The following is an 11,439-nucleotide window of genomic DNA, read 5'->3' as shown; positions in this document are numbered from 1 at the left end:
AGATCAAGTGAGAGAAAGAACTTGAGAGAGTGTTCTTCTCCCCCCTTCCCTCTAATTCAGCGTGTTTGTGTGTGTAATGAGGAGAGAGAGTGCTGAAAACTAGGGTTTTGGTTAAGTTATGTTGGGCCAAGGGCCCACTTTGGGTCCAATTGGCCCGGTTTGGCCCGTTCGGTCCAATCTTGGTCCGAATTCTATAAAATTGGTACCGAAATTCTCCAATCTAGGTCCGAATTCTATAAAACTGGTACCAAAATTCTCGTCTCAATATCCTCTATCACATTTAGTCATAAAAATCACATTTTAGGCTTTGTAGAATAAATTCTCATTTATGGGTTAATTAGCCGTTAATTAACCGGGTTTTACATTTTTTCCTTCAAGAGATCTCTTCCTCATCAAATCCATGATGAAAAACACACATGCACTTGACATGTTACCATAATTGCTAAGCACATCTCTGGTGGCTTTCATCTTCTCCGGCTTCAAGTTTACCTTTTGTTCAACCTGGTCCAAAATTGCACGTCCACCAGGGTGTGCAATCCAAAATATTGAATTATAATCAGATATACCCAATGGATCAAAAGCTTTACTGAGTGCGTCGTTGATGTTTTGTGAAATAATATCAGGAACACTCTTGTTAAGATAGAATGTAAGCCCAACTTCACGAAGGAGACCACCGATGGCTCCGTGGCTGCCAAGGACAAGTTTTTGATCGGTTGAAACGATCTCAAAGATAGGATTCTCAACCTCTGGTATAGGATCAGAACCAATGATAATCGCAGCAGCTCCATCGGCAAACAATGCTTGCCCTACAAGACTATCCATATCTGTCTCACTAGGACCACGGAAAGTGACTGCAGTATTCTCAGAACAAACAATAAGCACACGAGCATCCTTGTTGTTCTCTGCCAAGTCCTTAGCCAAACGAAGGACAGTGCCACCAGCGAAGCAACCTTGGTGGTACATCATGTACCTCTTGACACATGGGTCGAGCCCTAAGAGTACGATGAGTTCATAATCAACGCCGGGCAACGCAACGCCGCTAGTGGTGCAGAAGATCAAATGTGTGATCTTAGACATTGGCTGGCCCCATTCCTTGATGGCCTTGGTTGCAGCCTCCTTTCCAACCCTTGGTACCTCCCTGATCATCATGTCTTCTCTTACATCCAACGACGGTGCCTTGTATGCGCACATATTAGGGTTCTCTTTCAGTATCTCTTCTGTTAAGTACATATGTCTGTTTTTGATCTGTGTTCTCTCACCTGAAATAATAATATGAAATTCGCATCCATCAATACCCTTGATGACATTTAGAAAACGACATACACATACACACACATATCAATAATAATGTTATTTTTGAGTTATTTTTATAGTAACTTGAACGTTCATGTCTCATTATTTTAATAGTTTATCCAAATTTATAACAATTGAAATAATTTATTTTATAACTATTGAAATAGTTTATTATTAAGTAATTATTATTCTTAATATTAAGTAGCCAATATGATATGTTGTATATAATATGTTAAATTATTAAGTATTAATTAATATAAAAATAAAAGAATGAATTTTACTTTGATAAATATTAAATAAAACAAATATAGAATGCTTAATAAAAATACATACAAATGCGTTGAAATTTCTTCTTGAGATCAGTCATGTGTTCGCTATTGGTTACTCTAAAATAATAATCTGTATATGTACTCTGATCAACACAGTTCGGTGGATTTGTTGTTCCGATCGCCAATACCGTTGCTGGACCTTCTGCCCTTTGAACATTGCGAATTCCACTCACAGACACCATCTTTTCTTAGCTGTGTCTTTTGGGATATATAGAAAAGCTTAGATATGTTGTTTGGAATAAGAAAGGTATTTTGATTTGATGAAGACTTGGGCAGGGAGAGGGGATATTTATATGCATGAGAGTCGGGGCATTTGTGGAATTAAATGGTCAATATTGGATATATAGAAAACGTGCTCAACTTAAAAGTGTAGTGATGATATAGTGACAAATTGACAATGATTATTATTTAATTATTTAGTTAACTTCAAAGACGATGTTCTCAATCATATAGTATAGTAGACTCCGAATAATGTCCCCGCTGCAATTGTTGACCAATAATGTCGCTGGTCATTTGGAGGCACGGGAGGAAATTTCTAATAGGGGACATCACTCTCTTAGTGATTTGTTGGAGAAATTTATTGTTATCTTCTATTTTTATTTTTAGATAAGTTATTATACATTATTTATGCTTTTAATTATTTATTATCTGTTACCTATTTTTTATTATATATAATAAATTTTTATTAAAATAAATTTGTACTTTCTACGATTTCTTTGTGATAACGTGACGTGCGTTACTAGCTTAACTAATTCCAAATTTGTTAATTACGATATATATAATGAGAGTAAGAAAAATTCTGTGTATACATTTTATTTTTTAAAATATCTTTTATCATATATAATTTATATATAAAAAATAGGACCTTGTAATTAATTAAATACCTATTTCTACTTAAAAGAAAAAAAAAAAGATAGCTGGCCATCACGTGCTTCATTAGTACCATTATATCCATGTCATTTTGAAATCTCGTCAAAGCAAAATTGTTTGTGTATTATTATAATTAGTGATACTTATTGTATATTTATTAGTGATCTTACCATTTTTATATAAATTTTAATATTAAAATTAAACATGATGTAGTTTGACTGGGTGTGGGAGGAGTTTGGTGGATGTCTATGGAGTCTACTACCATATATGAGTCTGCTGGTCTTATTTAATTAGCTTGTCTTGCTTGACCAAATTAAACAGTAATATAATTGACTATTATTTTATATAATTAAAGAATTGGTTTTATGACAATGTGTTCATTTAATTGTGCATCACTTTTAAACAATATAATAACATTTTATGCCAGTTGTATGTATTAATAATATTATGGTGTAGATAAATGTGTACAAATCATAACAAATTATTATTTTTAATTATTAGTTAGTTATTAATATTTAAAAATATAAAATAAAAAAAATTAAAACTTAAAAACACTACACATTCTATTATGCAGTTTTGATTATCAAGGGTAGATGAATGTAGTAACATGGCGGCAACCATATTGATATTGGCATATAAAACGTTCGGCAAAACATATCACATTTGTTTAAGATATTTTACTATTTATGTTCACATCAGCATAGGGATGTCAATAGGGTAGGACGGGGGTGGGGGATGTCTCTCTGCTCCCCATCTCCGCCCCCAGATTTACTCCCCGTCCTCGCTTTAATTTTTTGCTGTGGGGGAATATTGCTCCTCATTCCCATTCTCCACAGGGTCCCATTTTTCGCGAGGACCCCATTCCCCATCTATCTAATAGTTCTAACTAATTATTAATTTTCATATAAATAGAGGTGTAAGTATCCATTCTATACGAAAATAACAAGATTTTATACAAAAAGTATAAACAACAAGATGTTGACTTCTTTCGAAATGATGCAATGGAGGAACACAACGGCGAGCCAGAGGATAGAGAAGTGGACAAGGTGGAAGACGCGACAACAAAGAGGAGAATGGACACGACGACAAAGTTACGAAAAGGAACGCCGCAAATAGAAAGCACGACGCGGTGAGGATCATGGCACGGTGAGGTGTGACGATGCAGTGAGAAGGAAGAGCGGCGAGAGGTTGGCTGTAGAGAGGTTGGATGGAGTATGGACAACGTTAGGGATTTCTGAATTGAAGAAGAGTTATGCAAATGAGGATTATGAGTTTTGGGTTTCTATATATATATATATATGTACGTGTGTGTGAAATGACTAAAAAAACATGTATGAGAAATAAAGTAAATTTATGAACTTCGGGGATTAGCGGGGATGGGGCGGGGCCGTATGTATACTCTGTAGCCACGCTTTTAAAGCATGGCGAAAAATGGACATACAACTACGCTTTTAAAGCGTGGCAAAAAATGGAAATAAAGTGTGTTGAAAAAGGACATATAGCCACGCTTTTAAAGTGTGGCCTAATCATTTTCAAATAAAAAAAGAAAAATTAAAAATATTAATAAGTTAATTTTTAAAATAAAATAATAAAACATTAATCTTCCATTAATTTAAATATGTACATAATAAAATATAAATGAAACGTTTAAGAAAAAATAATTCAACTTCCAAAATAAACATTTAAAAAACATTACAATTCTATATTATAAAAAAAACTAATCTAATTCCTAAACGACATATTGCTTCATTTTTCCATATTACCCTTGCAATCTTTGTCGTTTCACTACCCACGCGTGCGCCTAGCCGACGCATACGCGTCGATGGACTGACTCAATTGTCCAGCCAAATTTCTGAGAGTTGTGCGGGAATTGCACTGGTTTTGTGCGTGGGGCACAAAACGCACCCACACGTATGCGTGGCTGACGCGCAGGCGTCACTTGTCTTTTCTCCCATTCACGCGTGAATGCGCACGCATGACCCTGTTTTCACCCCAAGGAGCTAGGGAATGTGGTACCTTGCGAATGAAGAAAAGGGAAAATTAATGATCAATGATGATCAAAGGTGATTGTATAAGATACAGAGGATGGTGGTGGAAGTGCTTTATATGCCATGAGTCGAAGGGCTGTAATTGTTAATAAATTGGCTGGTTATTAATTGAAATATGAGCCATTAATGAACTACGGCTGAGTATGATTGCATATATGCTTATTCAATGAAATGTGAATGTTGCACTTCCACTATTTGAGATACGGGTTTCCTTGGGAGAAAGCAGTGGCTAGCCACCACGTGCTCCAGGTGGAGGCTCGATACTCTGCTGACCCTATGTCGTAAGTGTGGCCGGACACTGTGAAAGTTCCAAATGAGCTCGCCCCCATGAATATATACCAGTAAGGGTGTTGGATATGAATTATGAATTATATTGAGTATAACTCGAGTTGGGAATGCACGATAGGGGGATAGTCCAATGGTTAGCTACCAAGACTTGTCGAGTTGGCTTTATAACCAACAGATGAGACTCATCGGCCATTAGGACAGGTATACATCATATGCATATTATGTGAATTATTTGGAATTGCCTAATTGACTGCTCATTACTTGCTAATTGTCTAAATGCCGTATCTGCTTCCTATTTGTATATTTCCTTGTTTGATATAATCGTGTTTGCCATATTATATTACTGCTGGTGGTTGGGAGGTTTGAAGGATTTGGAAAGGGAAGTGTTAGTTAGACTGAAGATCTATAGTCAGTTGCCATTTATGGTTTAGTCTGTTTATAAGCTTTGATTTATCTGTTGGAAATTCTAGGATTGCCTTTGGCTTTCCCAGGACATTACATGTTAGATATGTGGACACTGTTACCATACTGAGAACCTCTGGTTCTCACCCATGCGGATTTTGTGGTTTTCAGATGCAGGTCGTGAGGCTTCTCGCTGAGGCATGCTGGAGGCTTTTAGATTAGCGAAGATCCTTGGTTCTCGGGACTTTATTTTGGTTTTATGTTTTGCTTAGATGCTTATTATCTCCACTAAATAATACATACTGTGTTGACTCCTCTTAGAGGTTGTCTTGGAGAACAAGTTTCTATATTTTTGTCCTTTGGCTTTTCCTTTGGGTTCTTTACTTTATATATATATGTATATACTTTTATGCTCGGACCGGCTATCTTCGTAACCGGATCTTGAGTTTTGATATTCGTATTTTTGGCACTCTTTTGTATATATTCTCGCGTTAGCTTATCCTTTATCCGTTATGTTATGTTATCGATTGGAGTGTTGCGCTTTTCAATTTATGATTTTGTTTTACCCCTTTTTCTTCAAAGGCTCCTAGTTATAAACATCGTTCACACTACTACTTACACTAAATTTTATCTTAGAGGTCGTAATACCTTTCCATCTCAACTTTATGACTTAAGCATAAGGCTCTGTATGGTAGGGTGTTACACTCTCCACTGCAACGTCGAGCCTCCATCACCGCGACGTCCGCCGTTCTCTCTACCGAGGCGCACTCCGGCGAGCCACCTCTACTACTGCAACCTCCACCTCCACCATTGCTCCACCCTTCTTGCTCTGAGGTTGGTTTTGAAATTTTATCAATTTCTAATTTAATCTTCTCTGTTTTAAATTCATTATGGTTTAATTAGATTTTAATTTTTCTTTAGTAATTTGGTTTAGTTAAACTACTTTTTGCTGTTAGGTTTATTTAGAGTAAAATTAGAATTTTTTATTAGGATTTCTCTTGGTTCATAAGTAATTAAGTATGCTATTGCGATTCTTGGGTTTGTAATTTGAATTTGTTTAGGGTTTGTAATTTAGTTTGATTAATTTAGGTTAGATTCAATACATTAGGTTTTAAATTGTTCAAGTGTTTCGAATTCACTAATTTTGTCATTTCTTGAGTTGATAACTGTTTGCTGAGAAATTGTTGTTGAGATTATTTGCTAATTGTTTAATTTCAGCTTAATTTAGTTTAGGTTTGGTTAGTATTTCAATTTCAATTTTGAATCAGTTTCAAAGTTAGTTCAGGGTTAGTTTTCGAATCTTGGTTGACCTAGGTTGATTAAGTTAGGTTAGATTCAATACATTAGGTCTTGAATTGTTGAAGTATTTGAAATTGTCTAATTGTGTTAATTGCTGTGTTGATGAATGTTATTTGTAGATATGTCGACAGAAAGAGATGCTGCGAATTAGGCTTCCGGTCATGGTCGCAGCCATGGTCAGGGTAGAGGGAGGGTTTCCTCCAGTTCCCTCAGGACTTTCGGATCTTCTTCCTTTGCTCCGACTAACCTAGTCATGCCACATGTTGCAGGTTTAGTAGATTAGCCGTTCATCATGGTCCCTAACCACAACTACGTGCCGCCGTCCACGGCAATGACGCCGCCTCCTACTGCTCAATAGCTCGTATCTACGACAACGTCGAGTCCAGCCAAGGCAATGAGGCAGCAGCTAAGCACCTCCACCACCTACCATCGTACGATTGTGCATTTGGCCTGATGGCGGCACGGGGTAAGTATCACATTCAATGCTCATGTATTTCCTATTTATTATTTTCTAGTTTTATTAATTATGATTCCTGTTGTTGCTGAGATTTCCTGAAAAATTGATTCCTGCTTAATGGATTTAGGTTTGAAATTCTGTTGGTTATTGTTTTTTAGTTTTATTAATTATGATTCCTGTTGTTGCTGAGATTTTTGTTTAGTGGATTTAGGTTCATTTGGAATGCTGCTGTTTATTGTTTTCTAGTTTTATTGATTATGATTCCTGTTGTTGTTGAGATTTCCTAAAAATTGAATCCTGTTTAGTGGATTTAGGTTGCTTTCGAATGTTGCTGGTAATTATTTTCTAGTTTTATTGATTATGATTCCTGTTGTTGCTGAGATTTCCTAAAAATTGATTCATGTTTAGTGGATTCAGGTTGATTTGGAATGCTGTTGGTTTTGGTTTCTAGTTTTATTGATTATGATTCCTGTTGTTGCTGAGATTTCTTGAAAATTGATTGCTGTTTAGTGCATTTAAGTTGATTTGGAATGCTGTTGGCTATTGCTTTCTAGTTTTATTGATTATGATTCTTGTTGTTGTATGTTGAGATTTCCTAAAAATTGATTCCTATTTAGTGGATTTAGGTTGATTTGAAATGCCACTAGTTATTGTTTTGTAGTTTTATTGATTATGATTCTTGTTGTTGTTGAAATTTCCTGAAAATTGATTCCTATTTAGTGGATTTAGGTTGATTTGGAATGTTGTTGGTTATTGTTATCTAGTTTTATTGTTTATGATTCCTGTTATTGCTGAGATTTCCCAAAAATTGATTCTTGTTTAATAGATTTAGATTGATTCCTTTTTGTGGCCTGTTGTTAGGTTTTTGCTGAACCAGTCGTGGCCTAGCTACACGAAGATCCCTGCTAAGACCAGGAAGCGCTGGTTTGAGAAATGGGCTATAATTACTTTCATTATTTCTATTTTTATTCTTTTTATCTAGTCTATATCCTCTATCCTGTCTAACTAAATTGAAAGTTTCTTTGTTGCAACTGCACTTCATTTAGGATGCTGAACATGACTTGACCATATGGAAGATATTCGACTAAAGGATGGGTCGGCATCTCCAGTAGATGCTGGATGATGTTTTCCACGGCCGGGACCAGCGGATGCGCTAGCTCCGACCGGAGGTAAAGAAGGGCATGTTCACTCATTGGGAGACCAATGCGGGGTTCAGGCATCGGCATCTCACCAACCAAGCTAGCAGGGCATCGGAGAGGTCGTCAAAGTACACCGGTGGCTCGGCAACCTTCATGAAGACGAAGACCTGGCTGGTATGTAGTTCCTTTAATATTGTTAATAACTTCGTTATGTTATCTATTTTTCATATCATTACTAGACATTCTAATAATTTTGTATTTCAATGCAACTTGTGTAGTCTAAGTCGTTAGACTGCGGGGCCACATTGGCAGAGACCTTCAAATACAACCACATGCTGAAGGAGAATAAAACGAGATTTGTTGATCAGCAGTTTCAAGACTATTATGTAAGTAAACGTACGTCTGGTTATATTCTGCTATGAAATTATTAGATATTAACTATAGATCTGTCTTAGCTTACTAATCACACAGTAATATATGTTAATTGTACAGGAGTCCTACACACAGAGATTGGAGACCACGACCTAACAGTTTCAGAAAAGTGGGGAGGACGCCATCGATGGATCTGCGGCCTCAATCGTTGACCCCGATGCGGTTTTACGTGAGACCGCCTCTTCCCCGTACAAGAATTGCGTATACGGGATGGGGTCGTTCTTTGCCAACAGCCTCCGTACCTTGATGTTGAGGCTATCATCAAGCTCCGCCACCATTCGAGCTGTCCAACCCGAGGAAGGCATGGATTTGAGGCTCCAGGTGCAGGAGCTCTAGCGCAGCCTTCAGCAGCATGCTCAGGAGCTTAACGATTATCGAGAGAGGTATCAGGAAATCCTCACCCACGTGACATATACGGATGAGCTCAGGCTGGAGTTTAAGGAGTCACTGGAGTGGATGCAATGTATGGAGGCTCCAATGGAGGTGTACTAGGCCCAGATATGCACCACTAGAATCGAACCTGTTGGTGGTAGCGGTAATGTTGGTGGCACATGGACATCGTCACCGCCTCCTATACCGCCAACTTAGGGCCATTTCCACTAACGCTAGCATTTCACTAAGTTAATTAGTGACTTGATTAGGATTTGTGGATTGAGATCAATTATGCCCTTTCGACTTATTCTCGATGTTAGGGTTGACTAATTGGGATTAATTCTTCACAATTTCCATGTTTATGGTCATTGACTAGAATAGGAATCCTTAATTCTCAACCCTTGCCAAGAGTTTCTTTTTGCCACTTAATTTCCATTTTTGATTTGCTTGCTTTGAGTTTTAATTCCCTTGCATGCTTATTTACTTTCTTAACTTTTAATTTTCTTGTCAATTGTCATCAAACTCCTTTTTCCCTCATAACCAATAATTGAGCACTGGATTACAATTTCTAGGGAGAACGGCCCGAGGTTTAAATACTCTCGATTTTTTTATATTGGTTTGACTTATGTGACAACCTATATTTAAACTTTGATTTAGAGTTTAATTGTTGGTTTGGACTATGCTTGGAACGAAGTTCTTTTCTACTGAGAAATTCTAAATCGGCATTAATCTCTTCATCAAGTTTTTGGTCTGACTACGATGGCTACATGGATATGTAGATATTAGGCTTTTGTATTATTGTTTCATACATTTATTTGGTGTACCTGACTTTTATTTTACACATTGTATTATTTATTTATTTTAAATCAAAATCCTGCAATATTTATGAATTGACCACTAATTGTATAAAAAAATTTAAATTTAAAATTAAAATTGACAATTATTTAAAATAAAAAAAATGACGTTACCGTCAAAATTACCGTAGAAATAATCCGATGATAACATGGAGCGAAACAATTTTTTTGGCGCCAACGTTATCATTAGAAAAATTTACCGATAACCAAATTGGTTTCCTGAGCTGGCAATCTGTCGCAAAATTCGACGGTAATTACCGTCGGACGAAATAAATCCAACGGTAAATATTTACCGACAAGATTTATATCGTCTAATCGTTTCCAACGGTGAATTCATTGCCGTCGAATATATTTGAAGAATCCGACAGTACTCAGCATTTTTCTTGTAGTGTTGTGCGTTCATCTTATCTTTAGGAGTTTTGGTAAGTGTTAAACTAACAAAAAATATAAAACCGTGATAGTAGAAATACAGCTACTTTAACTCAAGAATAGACAAAATATATTGGTAAGTTTCAACAAGTGACAATGTTGGTCATATTACTTTAATTCCAAGAATAAATATGTTATTAGAATATAAAACAATTCTAAGTAGATTTTAACAAAAATAATTTTCCATAATATTTTCTTTTGCTATGATAACAAAAAAGGTAATTCAAGAACTTTTTTATCTCATGTTAGATTCTATTAGTTCAAATCGGTTTTAAAATTAGAGTAAGTGGATTTGAAAGTTTTACTCATGAATCATGAGAAAATATCTACAAATTCAACCCATAATATTATTTATTATTTAAAAAGAAATCTTTGAAAAGATAGAATTCTAATATAAATATTTTAATTTAATCACAAACTATATATATATATATAATTATTAATGACTGATTGTTATATTTTAAAAATAAATAAAAAATTATTAGTCATTGATTTTCTTATTTTTAGTATTGTAAATAGTTAAACTTTAAATTTAATGAATTTTATAACATTTTTATAATAAAAGTTACTATGTATATTTTTGTTTAAAAAATTTTTTAAAAAATACTTATATATTTTTGTATTATTCCGTGTAAAACACAGATACATATACTAGCTAAATTTTAGAAAAAGAGATATCAATAAATATATTACCTTAATATGAATAATGTAAATTTTTTAATTTACTTTTTTGTATCTCTCCTCTTCTTCATGATGATTCTATCGGCATCCCATTTTTAAGAATTGTTGTCTTTTAGTTTATTTTTTGTTGGTTTTAAGTCATGTTGTTAATAAAAAAATTGTAAATACAACGACACATTATATAACTTTTTATGAGTAAATAGCCAAAATAATTTATCAAATTTCACATATGTAATTCAAATTGATTTCCCAGAGTTTTGTCGAACCAAATTAGCACTTCGTTTTTTTAGAAATTAACGTCTCACTTTTTTTTTCTCATATATTTAAAATACAAAAATCCCTAAAAATCAGTATATTTAAATTAGAATAAAAATTCTCTAAAAATGAAAAACAAGACCCTAACAAACTAATCTAACAAATCAAAATTTCCAACCCTATCAAAAACTGATGTGTACTCTAACGGTTTCATATGATTGAGAATACGAGACATATGTATACTTTTGAAATGTTGTGCACAGTGCAATCAGACTTAAATTAGAAACCCGG

At 35.0% G+C, this 11,439-nt stretch overlaps 1 protein-coding gene across 5 annotated transcripts in view; it reads right to left on the bottom strand.

Annotated features, from left to right (window-relative positions):
• Positions 1-306: 306 nt before the first annotated feature.
• The window catches only part of LOC107483324 (stilbene synthase 1), a 66,511-nt gene continuing 55,378 nt past the window's right edge, over positions 307-11,439 (bottom strand). For 2 of the 5 annotated variants that reach the window (XM_052260247.1, XM_052260248.1), the window contains exon 2: positions 307-1,259. In XM_052260247.1, the coding sequence (XP_052116207.1) occupies positions 349-1,259 (911 nt within the window). In that variant the 3' untranslated portion in view covers positions 307-348. Of the gene's footprint in view, positions 1,260-1,626; positions 1,875-11,439 lie in introns of those variants that run through there. The other 3 variants (XM_016103948.3, XM_052260245.1, XM_052260246.1) reach the window with 3 other exon arrangements.

This window comes from Arachis duranensis, chromosome 4 (assembly GCF_000817695.3).
Source record: "Arachis duranensis cultivar V14167 chromosome 4, aradu.V14167.gnm2.J7QH, whole genome shotgun sequence".
NCBI classification, from domain to species: Eukaryota; Viridiplantae; Streptophyta; class Magnoliopsida; order Fabales; family Fabaceae; genus Arachis; species Arachis duranensis.
The sequence above is the reverse complement of the archived record's forward strand: the minus strand, read 5'-3'. Positions and strand labels throughout refer to the sequence as shown.